This window comes from Clavelina lepadiformis, chromosome 7 (assembly GCF_947623445.1).
Source record: "Clavelina lepadiformis chromosome 7, kaClaLepa1.1, whole genome shotgun sequence".
Classification (NCBI taxonomy): Eukaryota; Metazoa; Chordata; class Ascidiacea; order Aplousobranchia; family Clavelinidae; genus Clavelina; species Clavelina lepadiformis.
This window is the reverse complement of record NC_135246.1, coordinates 18,695,583-18,717,742: the sequence shown is the minus strand read 5'-3', so window position 1 is coordinate 18,717,742 and position 22,160 is coordinate 18,695,583. Positions and strand designations below refer to the sequence as shown.

The 22,160-nt window shown below is 37.3% G+C and overlaps 4 protein-coding genes and 3 non-coding genes across 9 annotated transcripts; 4 read left to right on the top strand and 3 right to left on the bottom strand.

The window, feature by feature from the left end:
* Positions 1-1,985: 1,985 nt before the first annotated feature.
* Trnaa-agc (transfer RNA alanine (anticodon AGC)) lies at positions 1,986-2,072 on the bottom strand. Its single transcript is given in 2 exon segments — positions 1,986-2,021; positions 2,035-2,072. It is a non-coding gene; the product is annotated as a tRNA-Ala (tRNA).
* Positions 2,073-2,261: 189 nt separating this feature from the next.
* On the bottom strand, positions 2,262-2,379 carry Trnal-caa (transfer RNA leucine (anticodon CAA)). Its single transcript has 2 exons — positions 2,342-2,379; positions 2,262-2,307 (listed from the first exon to the last, which is right to left on the bottom strand). It is a non-coding gene; the product is annotated as a tRNA-Leu (tRNA).
* Positions 2,380-3,044: 665 nt separating this feature from the next.
* Positions 3,045-3,126, bottom strand: Trnas-uga (transfer RNA serine (anticodon UGA)). Its single transcript has one exon. It is a non-coding gene; the product is annotated as a tRNA-Ser (tRNA).
* A 3,528-nt stretch (positions 3,127-6,654) lies between these two features.
* LOC143465812 (uncharacterized) lies at positions 6,655-9,115 on the top strand. Of its 3 annotated transcripts, XM_076964296.1 has the most exons (5): positions 6,655-6,670; positions 6,951-7,252; positions 7,893-8,023; positions 8,307-8,548; positions 8,694-9,115. In XM_076964296.1, exons 2-5 carry the CDS (start codon positions 7,056-7,058, stop codon positions 8,931-8,933), a joined length of 810 nt encoding a protein of 269 aa, XP_076820411.1. In that variant the 5' UTR covers positions 6,655-6,670; positions 6,951-7,055; the 3' UTR covers positions 8,934-9,115. The 3 variants fall into 3 exon arrangements, with proteins under 3 accessions (XP_076820411.1, XP_076820412.1, XP_076820410.1); XM_076964297.1 differs by lacking the exon at positions 6,655-6,670 and having other exon boundaries at positions 6,845-7,252; positions 7,893-8,019; positions 8,303-8,548; XM_076964295.1 differs by lacking the exon at positions 6,655-6,670 and having other exon boundaries at positions 6,847-7,252.
* Positions 9,116-9,381: 266 nt separating this feature from the next.
* On the top strand, positions 9,382-11,843 carry LOC143465813 (uncharacterized). Its single transcript, XM_076964298.1, has 4 exons — positions 9,382-9,826; positions 9,988-10,105; positions 10,279-10,464; positions 10,724-11,843. Exons 1-4 carry the CDS (start codon positions 9,669-9,671, stop codon positions 10,922-10,924), a joined length of 663 nt encoding a protein of 220 aa, XP_076820413.1. The 5' UTR covers positions 9,382-9,668; the 3' UTR covers positions 10,925-11,843.
* Positions 11,844-14,631: 2,788 nt separating this feature from the next.
* Positions 14,632-17,284, top strand: LOC143466125 (uncharacterized). Its single transcript, XM_076964741.1, has 4 exons — positions 14,632-15,326; positions 15,737-15,866; positions 16,003-16,488; positions 16,694-17,284. The coding sequence occupies exons 1-4, from the start codon at positions 15,184-15,186 to the stop codon at positions 16,901-16,903; spliced, it is 969 nt and encodes a 322-aa protein (XP_076820856.1). The 5' UTR covers positions 14,632-15,183; the 3' UTR covers positions 16,904-17,284.
* Positions 17,285-17,412: 128 nt separating this feature from the next.
* On the top strand, positions 17,413-19,870 carry LOC143465406 (uncharacterized). Its single transcript, XM_076963658.1, has 4 exons — positions 17,413-18,125; positions 18,448-18,577; positions 18,711-19,013; positions 19,398-19,870. Exons 1-4 carry the CDS (start codon positions 17,983-17,985, stop codon positions 19,593-19,595), a joined length of 774 nt encoding a protein of 257 aa, XP_076819773.1. The 5' UTR covers positions 17,413-17,982; the 3' UTR covers positions 19,596-19,870.
* Positions 19,871-22,160: the final 2,290 nt, after the last annotated feature.

Below are 22,160 nucleotides of genomic sequence, written 5' to 3'. Positions count from 1 at the left end.
GCTCCGTAGCCGAGTGGTTCAAGCGATGGCCTCGCATCAAATGTTCCTTATGTTCCGTGTTCGATACCCGCTGGCGCTATGCCGTTGTGATTCCTTCGGTCAAGAGATCAACGACACCTGCTTGTTCAGTGGACCTGGTAGATAGTTCGGGCAATAAGGATAAAAAATCAATATTTTTTGATTTGTGCATTTTGGTTTTAACCAAAATAAAAAGTGTTTGACAATTTCCAATCGGAGCTTGCACAAAAGCTAACCCAAAGGCAAAGGTAACTGGAGCTCTAGCAATGAGGAATCCTCGCCGGATTTTAGTCGTGCAAAAAACTTTCCTCAGTCCGAGGATAAATATTAATTAGTTATCTTACCCTACCATTGTATATTGAATATTGAGTCTAACTAGCGTGATCTAGAGTGCTCAAATGGTCTAGCATCAAATGGTGTAGCATCAAATGATCATCAAACGGTTGTTGGGTTAGGGCAGGCATGTGCAACCTTTTTCACTGGAGGGCCAAATACAAAATTTTGAGTTAGCTAGTTAGCTAGTTAGCTAGTTAGCTAGTTAGCTAGTTAGCTAGTTAGCTAGTTAGCTAGTTAGCTAGTTAGCTAGTTAGCTAGTTAGCTAGTTAGCTAGTTAGCTAGTTAGCTAGTTAGCTAGTTAGCTAGTTAGCTAGTTAGCTAGTTAGCTAGTTAGCTAGTTAGCTAGTTAGCTAGTTAGCTAGTTAGCTAGTTAGCTAGTTAGCTAGTTAGCTAGTTAGCTAGTTAGCTAGTTAGCTAGTTAGCTAGTTAGCTAGTTAGCTAGTTAGCTAGTTAGCTAGTTAGCTAGTTAGCTAGTTAGCTAGTTAGCTAGTTAGCTAGTTAGCTAGTTAGCTAGTTAGCTAGTTAGCTAGTTAGCTAGTTAGCTAGTTAGCTAGTTAGCTAGTTAGCTAGTTAGCTAGTTAGCTAGTTAGCTAGTTAGCTAGTTAGCTAGTTAGCTAGTTAGCTAGTTAGCTAGTTAGCTAGTTAGCTAGTTAGCTAGTTAGCTAGTTAGCTAGTTAGCTAGTTAGCTAGTTAGCTAGTTAGCTAGTTAGCTAGTTAGCTAGTTAGCTAGTTAGCTAGTTAGCTAGTTAGCTAGTTAGCTAGTTAGCTAGTTAGCTAGTTAGCTAGTTAGCTAGTTAGCTAGTTAGCTAGTTAGCTAGTTAGCTAGTTAGCTAGTTAGCTAGTTAGCTAGTTAGCTAGTTAGCTAGTTAGCTAGTTAGCTAGTTAGCTAGTTAGCTAGTTAGCTAGTTAGCTAGTTAGCTAGTTAGCTAGTTAGCTAGTTAGCTAGTTAGCTAGTTAGCTAGTTAGCTAGTTAGCTAGTTAGCTAGTTAGCTAGTTAGCTAGTTAGCTAGTTAGCTAGTTAGCTAGTTAGCTAGTTAGCTAGTTAGCTAGTTAGCTAGTTAGCTAGTTAGCTAGTTAGCTAGTTAGCTAGTTAGCTAGTTAGCTAGTTAGCTAGTTAGCTAGTTAGCTAGTTAGCTAGTTAGCTAGTTAGCTAGTTAGCTAGTTAGCTAGTTAGCTAGTTAGCTAGTTAGCTAGTTAGCTAGTTAGCTAGTTAGCTAGTTAGCTAGTTAGCTAGTTAGCTAGTTAGCTAGTTAGCTAGTTAGCTAGTTAGCTAGTTAGCTAGTTAGCTAGTTAGCTAGTTAGCTAGTTAGCTAGTTAGCTAGTTAGCTAGTTAGCTAGTTAGCTAGTTAGCTAGTTAGCTAGTTAGCTAGTTAGCTAGTTAGCTAGTTAGCTAGTTAGCTAGTTAGCTAGTTAGCTAGTTAGCTAGTTAGCTAGTTAGCTAGTTAGCTAGTTAGCTAGTTAGCTAGTTAGCTAGTTAGCTAGTTAGCTAGTTAGCTAGTTAGCTAGTTAGCTAGTTAGCTAGTTAGCTAGTTAGCTAGTTAGCTAGTTAGCTAGTTAGCTAGTTAGCTAGTTAGCTAGTTAGCTAGTTAGCTAGTTAGCTAGTTAGCTAGTTAGCTAGTTAGCTAGTTAATCATCCCTACCGGGATTCGAACCCGGAACCTCTGGATTAGAAGTCCAGCGCGCTAATCCAGCGCGCTAATCCATTGCGCCACAGAGAAAAACTCATACCAAGCTTTAACATTTTCACCCTTTAATAAACAATTCAACCTAGAAAGTCGGAAAAAATTACTAGATCGAACCGTTTTTGAACTAAGACATAAGTTTATCAATGTTCGATTTTACTATCCGCTTCAATGCATTCCGACACAAACTTAGCATATATCTGAAGTAAAACTTTCCAAAGATACTGTCAGAAGTGGGATTCGAAACCACGCCTCCATTCGGAGACCAGAACACCCTATAGCCGCACAAAGCGACTAAGCCTCTGCTTGAGTCTGGCGCCTTAGACCACTCGGCCATCCTGACCTCGATGTTTTGTATTCATCTCCGTTCTTATAATACTTAACACAAAACCAGGAAAAGGCTGAATTTAGCACTAATATCACGGTTGTTTTTGCTCGTGGCTGTATAAAATTCACAGATGCATGCAACGATGTTTAATCGAGGATAAATACAACGAAGCAGGCCAAGTTGTTTTATTCTGGTTTCACTTTATGGAAGATGTAGACGATGATGTTAACGGTATGCTCAATTTAGGATGAAACTATGTACAGTTAAGTGATAAGATTTTAAAAATATCAAGCCAATCATCCCTGCCGGGACTCGAACCCGGAACCTCTGGATTAGAGGTCCAGTTAGCTAGTTAGCTAGTACTCAACATTACCCATTAACATTAACATTACCCAACAGATTTCGAGTCTGTCGCCTTAACCGCTAGGCCAATAAAACTATGCTTAATGATCTATGTATAAAGGAAATCATTAAAGTGGCACTTTTCTCAATATACTTGTTAATTTGCAAAATTAATATCGCCGTTGTCGGCAGGATTCGAATCTATGCGGGCAGAGCCCAACAGATTTCTAGTCTGTCGCCTTAACCACTCGGCCACGACAACTGTGCCTAATGTTCAATGCAAATAAATAAGATCGCACTTTTCTCGAATCTCTTATGAAAACATAATTTCAATTCCGCGTTGTCGGCAGGATTCGAACCTACGCAGGCAGAGCCCAACAGATTTCAAGTCTGTCGCCTTAACCACTCGGCCACGACAACTGTGCTGAATGTGCAATGCAAATAGATAAAATGCCACTTTTCTCGAATCACTAGATAGATTCCACCATGTCGGTGTTTCCGTAATCTTCTCCTGACTTTCATATCTTACAAGATGAAAATCTAGCTAGCGTAGTCTAGATGAGAATCTAGCTAGCGTAGTCTAGATGAAAATCAAGCTAGCGTAGTCTAGATGAAAATCAAGCTAACATAGTCTAGATGAAAATCAAGCCAGCGTAGTCTAGATGAAAATCTAGCAAGCGTAGTCTAGATGAGAATCAAGCTGATTTCGTGACCTAGCTACGCCTAAGTCTCCACGGTGAATTGAACCGTTCGCGCGTCACAAGGTTTTGTGGCGGTTAACATGAGCGAACCATTTTGTTGAATCACTCAACCTAACGGTAAGCTATTACCACTTATAGGAATGTCAGTCAACCGTAAAAATCAAGCGTTTTTGATAAAAATTGTTTTGTATTCTGTCTTGGCTATTTTGACATGTAGCACTAAACACGTTCACGTATTTAACACGACTGAACGATTGCAGAAATTTGCCACTATGTAATGGGTAAGATGTTAACGTTTGCTGCCTTTTGTTCAGTTTCTTGTTAAACTAGAGTTTCCTAGTTAACTATAAGCTAGTTTCAACTAAATTTCAAGCACTAAAGTAAACTTCTGTTATTTACTTTAGTTTGACTTACTGTTAACCTAAGCGCCTATATTTGAAAATATATCGTTCCGGTTCATTTTTATGCAGACTTCAAATTAAATTCCAAAAGTTTTCAAAATCTGCCTTCAACAATATTACCTTCTAAAAGTATGAAACTAAAGACTTCCAGTAATTATATTTATTGTAATGGGAAAAGCTGAAACAAAGCAGTTGAATAATTGTAGCTGTCTCACAAAACGCGTATAAGTGTTGCGTCATAACAATCGTGCACGAAATACAACAAGAAATGGGAGCGGTGAAATGATAACTAAACGAAAGTAGCAGTTTTTGTTCCTGCTTACTTGGCAAGTATAATATCCAGTTAGTTGGCGACCGAGCCAGGACCAACTGTTTGAGTGAAGCAGTTGAGCACCGAGGCAGGGCTGTTAACAAGTAAGTTTTTTTACTCTTTTTTGAGCCATTCCAGCACTGCCAGAAGATCTAAGGTTACGAAACTTCGCTTTCAAGAATGGTTTGCATGAAACTTTCATTAAAGAGATTGAAGGTTTGTTGGCAATTCTGTTGTTTTTCCAGGCATTACATATGTGGCATTTTGTTTTGCGGCAAGCGATTATTCCATTTTTATTGTAAAACTTCATAACTTGTGGCAAGAAAAGTTATTAAACTTCTATTGCTGTTAAAAACAACTTAGTTTCAAAAGCTTTCTGCTCCGTTTGTAAGACTTCCTTGTAACTAATTTCGCCTGCCGGTGGTGAGTTACGCGCTATACCTGGAAAAAGTTGTTTGATCTCATAATAGTTTTCTTGCGGATGTAGGCCCAATGTTTCGGTCAGATATATATCTAGGCTTGTCCATGGGACATTTTTTTTCTGTCCCATCCCATCCTATCCCATAGCAATTCATGCCTGTCCCATCCCATCCCATCCCATGGGATTCCCATCAAAATACAATTCAATAAATGTTATTAAATTTATGGAAATTTAAGTCTAATGTCTATTAGAATTGACTACATGTACTAAGAGAGATACAAAACGACAAAATTTATTGACTTTGTTAACTTTAAAGGTCAGAAAAGTTGTCTATCTATGACAATTTATTATCATTGGTACTCATATTCCGAGTCACTGTGTCACATGGGAATTGCAATTCGTGCTGTTCCATCCCATCCCATCCCATGGGACATTTCCCATGGGATTCCCGTGGGAATCCCATTCCCATGGACAAGCCTGTAATATATCCTCTGATATGGGCTTTCCCCTCAGTGGTGAGGTGTTGCGCATTCTATTAGTTATGGCCAGTCCTTAGATTACTATGAATGTTTGAAAAATGAAACACTCGGTTTCTTGATGGTTGTGCTATCTCGTAATTTATTAGGCCTACGTCATTCTAAGATGACTGTAGAATAACGCAGTTAACCTTCGATAAAATCTTTGTAGATTATATGAACACTTTACTAACTTTTCCATGATTATTACGTTTTTACTTCGCACTTGATCCCAGATTGATTCCATCCGTAATCAATGAAGCGTAGAAATGTCGAAGAAGTTTGTAGTCACGTTATAGAACTCTAACCACTGTAATTAGGATAACAAGAAAAATGGAAACGGTCATTTAAAAAACTTTTCAATTTAGGTGAAGGCCAAGATATCTGATATTTATTGTCGGCTGGACAGCCGAGTGGTTAAAGCAGTGGATGCATGCAATAATGCGGTCCGCGTTCTATACCCATTGGCGCTGTCGCAGTAATGTCCTTTGGCAAGGCATTAACTACTCTTGCTACTGTTGAATGGTCCTGATGAACAGTTCTAAATTCGGACAATATGATATAACAAAACAAAAATCAAATAAGAAATGCGTGTATCAATCGAAACTTGCACAACAACTAGGTAGTTCGGCAACCGATGGAGGAGCGATGGAGAATCATTCTCAGTTTGAGAAAAAAGATGGTAATAGGCTACCATACTACACCAGATGGGAATTATTGGCATGGTTTCACATGCTGCTAGTGCTAGCATACGATATGGCAAGCCTGATTGGTTGCATACCGTGACCTCTTTCATTTTTGTGTTTTTCTACTTAAATTCTCGTGGCTACGAACAAATAACAAATCTCTTTTGCACTATTGTATCAGAATCGAGTAGGCCAACAAAGGAATTATAACGTCGTACTTTATTCATACGTTAATTTGCGATTTTTCGGAAATCTTTCTCGTTCACGCCATCATGCGGGAGCACAAAGGCACAAGTTCCCGACATAATCCGAGCAAAGGCCTAAGTCCGCTAAAATTGTTTGCTTATTATTATCTATGTTTTATCATGCAAAATCAATTAAGGTTTCGTCCGCAAATAGACTACGTACATATACCTTTTGACTACAGTCGCGCTCTTCAGAAAAAATAAAGTTTCTGCGTGAAACCCAACACATTTTTGCATTATATTTTACATTACTTTTACTTGTTCGGTTTCTCCCGCAAAAGTGGATATATATTGGTAACAGTAATTCCAGTAAGAATGTACCGAGCAATAAAAAAATCATCGCCTGATTAGAAGTCGTGCAAAAAACTTTCTTAAGCTGGAGGATGTATAATTGGAAACCTTGCCCTCCCATTGACCCACACTTTAACTGCCTGGTTACAATTGCCTTACAAAGACGATCGTTTCATTCTTTATGACGCAAAACTTTGTCGCTACATTCACGGTGCCCGAAAATGGCGAGGCGTTAATCGATGAATCACTGAAAATATGATCACGCAACAATGCAGTGGAAAGCAGTCCAGATAGGTAGGTTTAAACAAACACACTCAAATTAACCGTGCCGATGGCTACTGGATGAACTTTCTGAAAGAAAGAATTGACGAAACTCTCGGTGGATAAAAGATATGTACGATAAAGTATTTTCATAGGCTGTAACAAAAATTAAAGCTCTTTTTCAATTTGCTAGTTGTATGTTTGACCGAACGTAAAAATTTAAAACGCGTAAAACGTGACTCATATGCCTACGACTGCAAACGTCATACCCGATATGAGACATATGCATGATGTAAGCAAATTATATCATTCTCATGCAACATGGGCAGAGAAGATGGTGTACTAGCCCAAAATATGTCTTTATCTGTAATGTTAATGATTCACATGTGAAGTAGATTTCTTACCTTATTTAGATTAGCAACCAAGGCTACAGACTTCTTCATCACGAGCGATGCAGTGGGTCAGATCTGAAAATTTCTTGTAAAAACAAAGCAGTTTCAAGCAATCTTAAGTAGCAAATGAATTGTGGTAGTGACTTTTTTAGTTCATCCGTTGCATTCAAGCAGCAAGGTACGATGTCGACCTCAGCTCAAGACAAAGTGAAATGCCCAATATGCTGGGAAAGTTTCAAAGCACCTATTCGAATGCTGGCATGTAGTCACAACTTCTGTCATGTCTGTCTTGAAAAACTCTGTGGAAACTCCAACAATATATAGTAAGCAAGACATGGTGGAATAGGCAAATTTATTTGCATTTCGGCCATTAACTTTTTAAATGTAGCGTATTGGGATTATGGCTATATATTTGTGATGAGTATAACTTTATAACCTAAAGCATTATAAGCATATAAACCTACTTGTGTGAGTTGTATCAGTGATTCTCAAAAGCAGCCAAATTTGGGGAAAAAAACTGAGAAATTTATAAGTTTTAGAAGAATCAGTTTTATGTTTCTGTGCCTATAATATATTACCCATAACTATAAGTATTAATTATTTACCAGTTACAGCTGACTCTAACTGACGGAGTCAAGTAAAGTTGGTTAAACTCTGAAAGAGGATAAATCTATATACGTTGTTCATGTGGTAGAGAGAGTAAATCTTTTGTTAGGACGTTAAACAATTTTCGTTCGTCTAAAATTTTAGCCCTAGTAAATTCCAACTTTCATTTTGAAATCACAACATAGCCTATTAGGTGGAATCCTACTTCAAATTATTTTAAAAAGATTTGAAAACGTTTGAAATAGCCTGTAAATAGTCTAAGGGACAATCACAAAAACATCATTGACAGTCACTGAATTTTATATTTTTGCTTAAAATTTTCCGTATGTAGCCTACTGTTAGATATTTCTCGTTCAGTTGTCCGACCTGCCGAGCGATAGCTGTGTTAGACTGCAACGGAGTGGAGGGAATTCCCCGCAATCGTGCATTGGAAAATGTGATTACAACTTTTGAACCTGAAAGTCCAACGTTTAGCAAAGAACAGGCACGTTTGTAAAACTATGCCATTTGAAAAATGTTTCGTGTCACATGTTTTGTCCTACTACTTCGTTAGTTTTAGCTACTTTCCCGTACTCACATTTCAACTGTAATTACAATTAATATATAGTAAGCTTATTGTCCGAATTTAGAACTGTCCACCAGGTCCACTGAACAGGAGCATGTGCCGTTAACGCCTTGCCCGAGTGCATTACAACGGTATAGCGCCACCGGGTATCGAACACATACCATACCATAGCTTACTCAATCCGTATCACTTGTATATCTAGGTAGAGGTTCAAAGCAAACCTTCTACGGCGCCGATAATTCCACCCAAACCAGAGCACCTAAGATGTCCGCCAGAATTTCCGCGTTGTCCGCTGCCTAACTTCCTTCCGCCCGAATTACGATTGCCCGCGGACGAATGGCAAAATAAAAACTGGTACTTCGGAGATATGACAAGGGCGGAAGCGGAAAAACTGTTGAGGAATTGCATCTGTGACGGATCATATCTCATTCGGAACAGCGCTAGTGTGGTAAGTCGCAAATATAAAAACAGCTTTGTCCCATATGTCAGCATAAACTTAAAATGTAAAATTCAAAACTTTCCATACCAGTAGGTTTATAAAAGAATAGCTACAACAAAAGACGTACCGTGTTGCCACAATTCAATTTTCTTAGATTGGCCGCTATACGTTATCGGTGAAGACGAGCCACGACCGGATCATGCATTTCCCGGTTACACACCAAGAAAAGGACCAAGTGCTGGTGATTCGCGGAATGAGGAAACCTTTCCACTCGATGGAGTGCCTGATCCGATACTTTATGACGAACAACCTTGACCGCTGTGGTGAAGGCCAAGTTTTTCTCACGCAACCGCCTTTCAAGCTTGCCGATTTGGTTTCACGTAGTTTTACTTAAATCATGTAAAGAACTTACAATAAGCCTTGACCAGGCGAATGTTTCAGTTTCGTGAAGGGCAGAGACAGAGAAACAAAAGGTGTTGTCTCGTTCAATGCTGCTTGAATGTATTTGAACAAAATATCTTGCGTGCGGTATAGTGTTAAACAGTAATGACATAATAAAACACAAAAAAACTGTTGCTTCAAAGTGTTGCAATACATTCTCTATCCGATGAGCAAAGTATGACGTACAATAGTTCCTACTTCCGCGTGACATCACAATAACGCTTTTCATCACAAGACATTGTGCATAAAATGAATGCAGACCCCTGATTATGTGTATAGTGTTATGCAAGTGCTCTGTTATAACAAAGCAGAAGCGAAAGTATTTAGGCAACAAAGCGAAACTAACTCTCCGTTACCGCAACGTAACCATTCAGTTTCAAACAAGCTTGCTGAGCGCTAAACAGTGTTGTAAAATTAGACAAGAAATCAGTCAAAGACAGGGCTGCAACTATGCAAAGTGCGTGCACAGAAGCGCATAGTAAACTGTGTCTAAGTTAAACAAGTGTGTGGTTTGCCTTAAGTATTCATCATAAATGTTTCATTATAATGCAGCATTTTTATAAGCACTGGGTGACTATAGCCTATAGCTAATCTATTGTTTAATAGCATTGAAGTTAAATAACACTTAAATAACACTTCGATAACACTTAAACCCATGAAACCAGCGACAACCTAAGCCTTGCTTACGATGGAAACCTGCAAGTTGCCACGTGAAATCTTTGACGAAGTAACATGTCCAATATGCTTTGATGTGTTGAAAACACCGATTCGTATGTTGATGTGCGGTCACAATTTCTGCCAATCATGTCTGGCAAGTTTTTTGTTACTTCGCTTATCAGAAATTAGGTAAGAGATGAGGAATCTGTTGAATTTAGAGATCATTAAAAGTTACGTTTAAAGAGTTTGAAGGTTTAAAAGTGCGTTTACATAGCTGTGAGCCATTGATACAAATATTGCAGCATGCATTTTGCCGGCATTAAAATACGTTTCATCTTTGTCATTTACAGCTGTCCAACTTGTCGAGAAAAAATTTGGATGACTCCGAAAGGAATCAATGAATTTCCACGAAATCGAAGTTTAGAAAATTTAATCGGAAAATTTTCGTTACTTGAAGACAAAATTAAGGTGAGTTGAATTGAAGTCTTACAACGACTTTTAAATATCGATTTCGGTATCGATATATCGATATATCAAAATATCGGTTCGATTTAAAATACGTCAGATTTAAATTATTAAGTTAATCGCTAGAAAACTTGTCAGAATTATTTGAAAACCATTCTCGAAAATATTTCTCGTAGCTTCCTCTAGTTCCTTCCCTGCCTCCACAAAACGTTCCGCCGCCACCTTCAGCGATTACAAACGGTCCCAGCTCGTTGTATGGCAAGATTTGGTACTTTGGCGACTTAAGCAGAGCACAAGCCAACGATTTACTGACGAAGCAAGGACAGGTTGGAGATTTCATTGTGCGCAAGAGCGAATCAAAGGTGACTATGTTGCAAAATACCTTTACTTACTGTTTTGATATCGTCAAGTTAGATTAATGTCAGGATATTGTAAGTGATATTGCTTTTCAGGCAAAAATTTCTAAACTGTTCTTTATGGGTTTCTTTTAATTTTAAAGGATAACAAATTCGCGAATCCATTTCCCCAAAATGTTGGCCGTATACCTGAAAAGCTTTTTATGACATAATTACGCTTCAAAAATCCAAGGAAGTTCAATAACATTTAGTCATTTGTTTTTAGCACTGCCACTTCGCTCTTTCCGTTCGAGGCTCAGTAAGAACAGTACATTTTGTGATGTCGTTTGACTCAAAAAAAGACATTTGGAAAGTTGGAACGCATGAATACCACTCCGTTGAATTTTTCCTGGGATGTTTCAAAAAGCAATCCCTTCTAAAAAACGAAACCCTCGTCTTAATAAAGCCATTCAGAAGACGATATTGAATTGTTAAAGAAAACGCGGAAAAATGCTTGTCTGTGGATGTCCCTCGAATTCAAATCGTGGCCGCAATTAACATCGATAAAACGTGGACTAATTTCAGGGCAATCGTGGGAAATCAATCAATCAACCATCAATCAATCAATGAATCATCAATCAATCAATCAATCGTGGACTAAATTCAGGGCGATCATTATCTTGGAAAAAGTTGCAATTAAAAAACAAAGTTTGCTATTTGTAAAACGTTAGAAGCCACAAGTTGATTTTGGTGCTTTTCATGAGTACTACATCACTTAATAAATAAATAAATCATGACTCACGATAAATTGCATCATAATGCGTTTTAGGAACGTCTTGGTTGTAGTTGCAATTCGGGGATTCCAGAGCCTACATTTTCTACAGGGGCTTTTTCAAGAGTGATTAAGAATTACTCGCATTTACCGGAAATAGAAACTGTCTTACCAGAATAGAAATTCTTTTCTCCATATCGCAAAAACTTTTAACAAAAACGTCAATGATATAACAATTAATAACTACATTAAATTTGTTAGATTCGTATTCTATAGAAGGGGCCGTATGTAGGAGTCAAAGTTCACTTCGATCAACGCGTATCGCAATACCAAATTACACCGACGCAGTTTATAGTAACGTGTGCATGATTTGCAAGCACATTCATCATTTGAGAATAGATTGGTAAAGCTTTTGCATATATACGCATAAGTTATTACCTACGCGTTAGCAATTTGTCTACGTCATGGTAACTATGGCAACGTGGTGATGATTCATTGCCATATGTGCTTTTCATGTTCACATTCGTTCCCAATATGTAAATTTAAAATCTGCTACTTAGCCCTAATATGCTGTAAACGTTTCGGTCAACATGAATATGCAAATATGCAAATATGCAAATTAGAGAGCTAGAAATTTAGGGACGACTGTTTGATCATATCAACGAAAGTAAATATTTTGATCAACTATAAACGTTCACATATGTACATAGAATAGGTATAGCACAAATGCGTACCAATAATGTACCGGATACATTTCAATAATTTTTGTGTTTCAACATCCGGTTAATATATTCCGTTTCTGTTGAGTATGCTTTAAAATATATTGGTTTTTGCTTTTTGTAATGAAAACGCCGTAAAATCATCGCTTTCAAACCTTTTCCTTTTCCTAGCTTCAGCTCTTACCACAAACATTTAAACGTTCTTGCTTTCATGTTTTTATACTTCTTCCGTTGACCAGATTTCTTTTGCCAAATAATTATATTCCTCTTTTGGTTCCCGTTAAAAATATTTGATCTGGTCTTTACGTTATATAAATTATATAAATAAATATTATAAATACTTTATGTTAGACCAAACCTAAATGTATACAAAGAATACATGAAGGAGAGAGAATAAAGAAAAGAGCCATAGACTTGTAGCTGCAGGATATTAATCTAAAAATTCAGTTAAAACCGACATTAATAGTCACTTTCTCTCTGCATAGATAAGAGTTGGGCAAATGTATTCAATGGAAGAGCCATTTGCAGAAAATACAAGTACCAGAGAACCTCAAAATTATTTCAATACAAAAACGGTAAATAATGCATTAGCATTAGATGTCATCGTTTTCGTTTTGCAGTGTATTTAAGTAGACTAAACTGAGCTAAAGCTTACTGTCTTAGCAATGAAATTGCGTTGACTTGCTGTTAACTAACTCTTCGGATTCTATGTCTACTGTTACGTCATAAACGAAATGCTGACCTAAATAAAGAAAAGAAAAACGGAGAAACGTTCATAAACGGTACTCTTGGTAGCCTTTACAATTTTTTTGGAAATTTACAATTCGACGTACTAGAAGAGCAACAAAAAACATGCCGGAGAGCCGCAGTTTGCCCACCACTGGCATAGATAAATATTTTGGGAAACATTGAGACGGACCATATTAGTATAAGGTTAACCTGGACTGTCCGTACTTTGGCAATAACTCTGTCAATTATAAGGGTCATTTTTGTAGGTACAGTCGACTCCGCTTAATTCGGACACTTTGGTTCCGCTCACTTTTGGCCGAATTAAGCGGAGAAACGGCTTTGTCCGAATTAAGCGGAAAATCAATTGTTCGTTTCATGGTCATGCGTAAAGGCAGACAACGCAATTAAAATACTGCAGTGTTGCGTAATAAATGAATTGCACCTGGGCTATACTGCAGTAATTGGCACTGATCGCATAAAACGTCTTCGTTTACTTTAGTAAGCAATTTCAATTTTTCTGCTAAACTTTGCTGTACCATTCTGTTCTACAAGATGGACGCAATTGTACCGAAGTAAAAGCGACTATGAAATTGGCGCGGCGTTATATGAGTTTATTGTCGATTGTTACTGCATGGATCGTCATTGTTTCACCATCATCACTCATAATGCAATTGCATCTTGTGTTAAAACGAACGAAGTACTGTTTATTGTGTCATAAACTCATAACCTAACGATAGGAATTGCCAACACGTGTCCGAATTAAGCGGAGAATTGTCCGAATTAACAGGAGTTTTTTACATTCAATTTTTACTTTTGTTCCGTTCCCGAGCATTTTGGCCGAATAAAGCGGTTGTCCGGGTTATCCGGTGTCCGAATTAAGCGGATTCGACTGTATTTTAATGGAAAACTATCGGGTCAAAGCAAAATGACTTCACATATATTGAGTTCTGTTGCTGACTTCTCATAGATTTAGTTCTGTTGCTCTGATGTAAACATATTACTTCGCTGAATCATCATGAGTGTTATCCCTTCAAAATACCAAGAATTCAGTTTCAGGTCGTCTTATACAAATAACAAAACTCAAAATAGATTTATTTCTGCGAAAGGTTGAACCGATAAATATTTGAGTCTAACCTCACGATCCAAACAAAACAACATGGTTAGTACCTGATGAGTGATGAGAAGTATTATGCAAATCTCTCATGATGGGTAAAAGTTTAGGAGACTAATAAAAAGTTTTACACGCATATATAAAATGTGATTCTAGCCAACAATCGCTGGTAAAACAACTCTATTTATCTTCGTGTTGTTGTAACTTGTTGCTGCTTTCAAACAACTGCAGTTATTAACTGCGTGACCTACCGCATTGTTCATTGAGACTAAGGGTACAGCGAATATTTCTAAAGTTAAAACTATAATTTCTACATAAATAAACACAGTATATAATATACAGATGATGTTTTAAAATTTCGTAGAATGCGCAGCATTAAGTAGGGTAAGTTTTTCCTAGGAAGCCACGTGAGCATTACGTTGTTGTAAAAGTGCAAGTGGAAAGTCAGAATATAAAGCAATTTGGTTGAAACTGTTCAAAAGTTATATCCGAGTGCTGCAGTTATCCACGTGCGATTGTTAAAACTACGTATTACATCATTTAAATTAGACGCCCATTGCTTGAAAAAGAGTTCGAAACAAAAGAAAACTTTGAACTGCCTGATCCATTGAACTGAACTGTCTAACTTAATGCTTCATCAACATGTGACAATGCTTCATGTTAATGAGGGCACAATGTGATTTAATCTCATTTAATACCTACCGATAAAATGGGCATTTTGGCTGTTATAGCCTACATGGCAATAAATTTTGCGGGCAACTGCAAACATTTTCAACCACTCTAGTTCAAATTTTCGCATTACCAACATTGGCATGCTCCTGGTGCTTTATTTGAGTTGGTATTCAGCACGTTGCTGTGAACTGTATCTTGTACTTATAAAGCCAACCACCTTGGGCGTGTGTCGCGCGCAAACAGCTCGTATTTGCTCTTTCCTTGTTTACTTTTCTTTACATTCTTTGTTCATTCAACATTATGTCTAACAAGGTACCGTTCCAACAACGGCTTCGGACAATTACACAGCTTACACAGCCGCACTGTAGCTTGCTGTAGGGTCGTAGTTGGTGATACGGAACAATGGTGACGAGTCATATCCAAATGTTTATGACGTTGTTGATCGTTTTTATTTTTAGCGTCTGAAAGTGAGTGGCTCAGTTCTTTAACAAAAGCGCTGTCAACAAATCAGCTTTGTGTTTGCCTTAACTTGAATTGAAAAGATAACAGAAGCTATGAAGTACAGATAAAAGTAGTCTATCTTTTATAAGCTGTGGTGCTTTATAAAATCCTTATGAACGTTTGTCATATTACTGTAGCCTACAGTAAGAACAAGCAGTGAAGTGTGTGTTTAATAGTACACTGCAGACATACATTTAAGCATAATCATTGGCATCAATCGGCTGGTCTATGAAGCAATGTAAATGGCTTCTGTCATAGAAGACGAAGTCACGTGTCCAATATGCTTGGAGATTCTGAGCAAACCTATTCGAATGTTGTCGTGTGGTCACAACATCTGTCAAGTTTGCTTGCTGGAGCTTTGTAAAAGTTCCAAGAAAGATGCGCGGTAAGTACAATTTCGTTACCTGAAGTAGTTATTTTTACCTCTGTGGGGTTGCGAGTTGCGAAAAACTATTAAATATTTAAGCCTAGAAGCACCTTCTGAAGTGAACAAACTGCAATTTGCCAAACTGCCAAGTTTTTTGCACTTAGTTTAGACTATTATGACACTGAAACTGATTATGTTAGAAAGAACGGTAGAATGGTAAAGGCTAAAAATGTCCATGAATAGGGTTTTGCAAGGATACATAATACATTAAGGTATGATTGTAATGCTTTCTAAGAGATGAAGGGTCAATTAAAATTTGCGACTACTTTAAAACTCTTTCCTTGCGTATACCTATAAACACAGATATATCCTGTTCCCTTCCTTGAAGGAGGGCTATTTTTATTGGATTAATCATAAAACCATTACAGATGTCCTACTTGTCGTAATTCCATCGGTGCCGACTACTCTAAGGTGGAAGAGATTCCTCGCAATAGGACATTGGAAAACGTCATCGAAAAATTGGAGCAAAAGGCGGAAGAAGAACGAAAGAATTCTGTGGTGGGTAAATCGAACTTGTCATCTAAAATTGTTTTCGTCACCTCAAGAAACTGTCAGAAAATAATTTTACCAATGCTATGATTTAAACAATATACAATATTTTGACCATTTTGTTTTTTTCTGACCGATGTTGTAGAAAAAACCTCCGGCAATTCCACCAAAAATTTCAGCAACGTCTTTTGCTCCGACTTCTGCCGCGAATCCGCTTGTTCTTCCTCACCCACATTCCGGACTTAGTCATCCTGCCACTCCGAATCGCCGGTCCTCTTCCCTGGCTCCTACTCCTATTCGCCTACAGCCGCTTACTCGGAGAAATACAGATCCTAAAACTCCCAATCCCAAGCAAAGGATTCCTCTTCCCGCTCCTCCTGTGCCTCCAAAGCCTGACAAGTTTTTAGCTTCTCCTGTTATCTTACAAACCGAATTCCAACCCACATCCCTACTACCGGTTCAACTGGGCCAGCAGGATCTCCCATCTGTCCAGCCGGCTCAAACGCCGCTTGGTGGCGGCGTGCGAGACCTGACGTGCTACTTTGAGAATTTGGACCGAGTAAAAGCGGAAAGCATCCTGAAGGATCGTGCGAAAAACGGAGAATTTCTCATCCGCGATTCCGGAAGTGGTGTAAGTTTTTGTAAAACTTTACTGCAACTTCATAAACAAAAACTTAAATGCTTCATACGCCGCATTTGCCTCCATATGTAGGGTGAAATCTATGGACTTCCTCTTAATTGGCATTCAATGCATGTTATCAGTTACTTTATTAATTAAAATACCAAAAATTTTTAAATTTATCGGGAAAATTATTTTGGTATTTTTGTCTTACCAGCCTGGTCAGTATTGTTTGTCCGCACGGGCACCTTCCGGCATGATACACATCAAGGTAGTCCAGGAGCCCAGAAATGGAAATTGGAAAATGGGGGAAATGGAGTTTCAGAGTATGGCAGCTCTGGTCGACAGATTAACTGAAAATAAAATAAGTTTATCCGGAAGTCATAAGAAACTTTCATTGACAAAACCTCTTTTAGCCTCGAGATAGTATATAGTAGAATGTATTCAAGCAACTGTGTTAAATTATGAAGTACAGATTGACGAAATGTGCCCCGAAATGTTTAAAAATTTATATTTTGCTTTTTATTTATTTTCTGTAATTTTCAGCAATGAGGCATATGCTTTACGTTTTCAAACGGCGAGCAAACTGATAAATTATTTACAGATTTGTGAAGTTAGATTGCTAACATAAGTAATAGAATCTATAAAATCATTTCAAAACATATCCAGGTATTGATTGACCATACTGTATTAAGAACTCTTTTGAATCGTTGGTAAACAACAGTGCACTTGGTTGCAAATATTTATTCTCGATATTGTGCTTGCGAGGTATAAAATACCTTGTTAATAAATTACTACAATCGCTTGGCGAAGAATTGAAGTGTTTGGTTGACAATAGAATTCATAAGTTTCAGTTCATTAGGTTAGGCATATAGCACGTTGCACTTCTGTTAAGCAACGCAAAAATAAAAACAAAACTCTACATTACAAAAATTGAAGGAATTGTAGTGACAGTTTCAAAATAAAAACATTTAACAACGATAAAGTGAATTAACAGCTTGTATCTGCAGTTATTTGGTGTGTGATGTGAAATGAACTATCTTGGAGGTAGATAAAGTTAAGGTTGGCTAGCTGCAGTTTTGTTTTCTGTTCATACTTTTGTTTTATAAAATGCAGCAAAATAAAATGAAAAATGACAAACGCAGCACCATAAAAATTTATGTAAGTGTAGTTGTGATTGGAGACTGTCTAGACTCTAAAAGTAATTCTAATCAACGTCCTCTCTGAGCTTATACAAGAGGTTTGCAAAAACCCTGTCAGCTACAATACATGTAAATATTTATGAAACCTAAGCTTACTAACATACATGCACGCACACATTGCGCAGACACTGGGTTACAAGCTGCCCAACAACAGGAGTATGCGCATAGCCTCAGCTAAAAGTTAGGAAGAACATTGGTTCTAATCAACCTCACGCAACTTTGATAAATAGCAAACTGAGCAGCAGGTATACAGTGGTTGTGTTGTATCGAATCACTTTCATGTTTGATAAATTGATTCACTGCTATGGCGTCTGTAATTGAAGAAGAGATCGTTTGTTCTATATGTTTGGAATTTTTGAGAAACCCGATTCGTATGCTGCAGTGCGGACACAACTTCTGCCAACTCTGTCTGTTGAAGATTGTTCAAAGTCCACAGAGTTATTTTCAGTATGAATTTGTACAATGATAAGTACAAAGCTAAAAAAAATTGTAATAATATAATCAAATGATGACAGAATATATAAGTATTTAAAGAAAGTAATTGTAATTCTGTTAAAAATTTTAAGCGTTATGGTAACATATTTTCAAGGGGAACGGAACAAATATGTCTCTCTTAACTTTACCGCGTATCGTAATTGGAAATATATTCTGTAACTGCCAATAATATGTAAAGCAGACAAAGTTTTTTCCCTGTAAAGTTTTTTTGCAAACAAAGTCCCTGATTCGTGCGTAAGGTTTTCAGTAACAATTACCTAAACTTTCCACACAGATGTCCGAATTGTCGCACCGATGTTAGGTTGGACAACAGCGGCGTAGAGGGTATTTCCCGCAATAGAACACTAGAAAATGTCATCGAGAAGCTGAAGAACCTCGGTGTTAAGGATCAATCCGACTATGAAGTAACTTTCGTTGCATCGATTTAATTTCTAGTTTAATTTCCTCGGATTAAGGAAACAGTTTTGACAATTTTTTTTTCCTATACTACATTACAACTACAACATTTAACTATAAATGATCATGAAAAATCTTCAGCTTTTAAAAGACGCATCGACGTCTTTTGTTCCCTCGGCTCCACCACTCCACTCAATTAGTCCTCCTGGTTTTCCTCGCGAATCCTCATCTTCCGAGCAACTTCCAAATTACTTCATCTCTCATCCTCTTTCAAGTGAGAAAAGAAGCAACCCAGCCCTGGCACCAAAGACACAGAGCTCTGGGAAATATGCTTTACAGGGGAGGTCGTATTACTTCGGTCGAATGTCTCGTCGCGTGGCAGAGGACACGTTGGAAAAATTTGCCAAGATCGGAGAATTCCTTCTTCGTGATAGCGAGTCTAAGGTGAGCGTACCTTGTTGAACATAGAATTATTTGAGACGATTTGCATGTACTACGCGTGATGACCAGTAAGTGAACGTACTACTAAAGAGAATTAAAATTAGGATTGGTGTAGCTCTATATATAAATAGCACATATGACAGCGAATGGACTATAGATAACATACACTATGACTTCGCGCATGAAAATCATCGTGCTATAATACATTCTACAGTAGAACCTAAATGCTACTTGCATACATCTGGTAATAGAATATAAAATTGGTCAAATCAGAGCTGTTTCAATGCGTTACAAGTAGGCCTTTACCCCAAACATGGCGTTAATGTAGGACTAAGCGTGACATACCATAAGTGATTCTTATAAAAATTGATGTTGTTGCTTGCACAGGACGGAGTTTATTCTCTCTCACTCAAAACAACGACGAAAATCATGCACTTTAAGCTGATCTACGATGAGACCAGCCGTGGGTGGGGTTTTGAGAGCACTCGGAAGTGGTTTATAGAGCTTGAACAGCTGTTCGAATGTTACAAGAATCATCCTATTAATGGGAAAAGCATTTTCCTCTCGAAACCTTTCAATCGTTGATTTGGCTTCAACTTATTGTTTAATTTTGCTCTTTCATTGTTTTATTTTCGTTTTTTTATTTAATTTTCTCTCGAATTTATAATTTGGTGGTCAAGCAATTCAAATATCTATTTATCAACTAACGTGATTATTCATACTCATAAATATACCTACCCTTCTACGTATTAGTTGCCGAAATTGTTAATTGAGATAATACAATATTTATTATTTGTAATTGATTAATTTAATATTTTTATATGTATGCGGAGAACAACAAACAATAAAAATCTAAGGACACTGGCAGCAATTGTAAAGTAAAAGGCCAATAACAACCAATACAGTTTGTTGGAAAGGAAATAGGCTACTTGCTAGGCTGAAGCATGCACATGTTATTCAACGGTCTTTGTTATACCGGTAAATGCCAATTTTCGTAGAGCTTCAATTCTGCAATCATTATACAGTAAGCAACGCTTTAAATAAAGCAGCTAAGTTGGGAGAGTTGTTGCAAAATACAATTTAAACCTGGATTAGGATGAAATTTGGAAATTAGCGAGTTAGATTATTGTATTACAATGCGTAATGTTGTTGACTTTACTTTTAAGTAGCGTTAATACTTATTAAATATAATGATTACTTTATGATTTGGGAAGGCAGGTAATTAACTATTGTACTGTTAGGCTGACAAATAGACTAGTAGACACTTCGTTTGAACAATCCTTATGTTTTAACAAGAAGTAGCTTATATAGGTTATTTGTTTCAAGCACTCATGCAGTTTTTTGTTGACCTTTGCGTAAAGCACTTTTGTCGAACGTTTAAAAATAAACATTGATAAAAACGACCCAACATAGATTGAAGCTGAATTGATTGTTTAAGCGCTGAAATGTTTAAGCTCTCTCCTGGCACCAGGCGGAGAAATGGAAAAGATAAGGATTGTTGTATTTGAATCCACATCATATTAGCTGGCACACTTACCGGCATCGGCATTTAAACCAAAGTATCTAAGTATTATGGCACAGATTAATTTCAACTCAACGTTTTGTTTCGGACGGAATGAAGTGACTATAGTTTATACAATGAAAACTATTTCACTATTTTTGGGAGCCGTTAGGGGTGCAATTCAATCACTTCTGTAATCTTTGTTTATCAATTTTCGGTTACTCAGCGTCAAATGAAATGCCCTTGCGGGAAATTAAGTGAGATGTTTACGTACATGATAAACTATAACACTAACAGGCAAAATGGTTTGCCAACGTTAACCTATTTTCTAGTTCGACAGGCAGTCTTGAGCTTTAGTTGGGATCAGGCCATCGCCGACCCTCCAGTGACGATGAAACAGTCAGTAACATCGGCGAAGAGCCTCTTCGTATTAACCCTCCAACCAGAGTAAGCTATAAATAAGCATTCTTTCAAAAAATTGGAATTAAGACAAATGGTTTAGGCTTAAACTATCGTTTTTTTTATTTAAAAATTAATCATCAGTATATATGTATGCCATAAACTGGCTTTCGACTAAAAAACATCACATCACATTACATAACAATATCACATTGTGCTAAAATTTGTAAACCATTGTTACATACAGGAAGAGCTGCTTGAAAAATCCCTGTCTGCACCTAAGATCAGCACAAGAATATCAACCATATTAATAACTATTCCCTCATTCTACCCCAATTTTCGGAGATGTAAAGAACGTTGGTTGAAGGAAAAATGATACTTGTATGACAATGGTCGTGTTGGACGGTTTGAACCACCGTGAAATTTCATGAAACTTCTTGTTTGTTTTTTTGTAAATACACTTGTGTATGATGAAGATCAACTGCAGGCGTGTTTTAGACGACCTGTAAATGATTAATTGATAAACGAATGAAATGCATCCAACCGGGTCTATGATATGCAAAGCAAATAGCTCGATCCTGCTGACGAGAAGTATATATAGGGTATGCCTATATAAAAGTAAACGCAACCGTGAAAGGTAAAATGCTTTATACTATAGAAAGAAGACGAACTTTAAGGCGGTTTTGAAATTTTAACTGTATATTCGGATTTAGATGAGCGAACATTTAAACTTTAGAATTTATGTTGTTTTAGTTACTCTAATTAAACTTCTTAATTGCTTTTGTACAGCGGTAGCCTGCATACAGTATAAATATTATAGTAGCGATATACAGTAGGAATACTATACATGTAGCAGTAGTACATGTATAACACATGTAGTACAGATGTAGCGTTCTTACTTTCATTTTAACGGGATAAAGATTAACGCAGTTGCCTACGTTTTGTGATGCGAAACGGTGTTCAAACTACACGAATAAAGTCAAACTATTTGCATGAATAGTTATAGATAATACTGCGCTACTACACTTTTACACATAACAGCAAGACTTCACGGCCACACATACGTCACATGACGTAATGCGATGCACCCACTCAACGAGTTCATGGCCCGTGACGTATGGCGTTATATTTTATCATGTCAGCAAATAACAAGGATGTGTTGGCTACTTTGAAATTAGCATGTATGTTATTAGTTATTACATGGTAAACGCTTGCTGGATAAATGTTTGGATATTTAGATAGCAAACTTC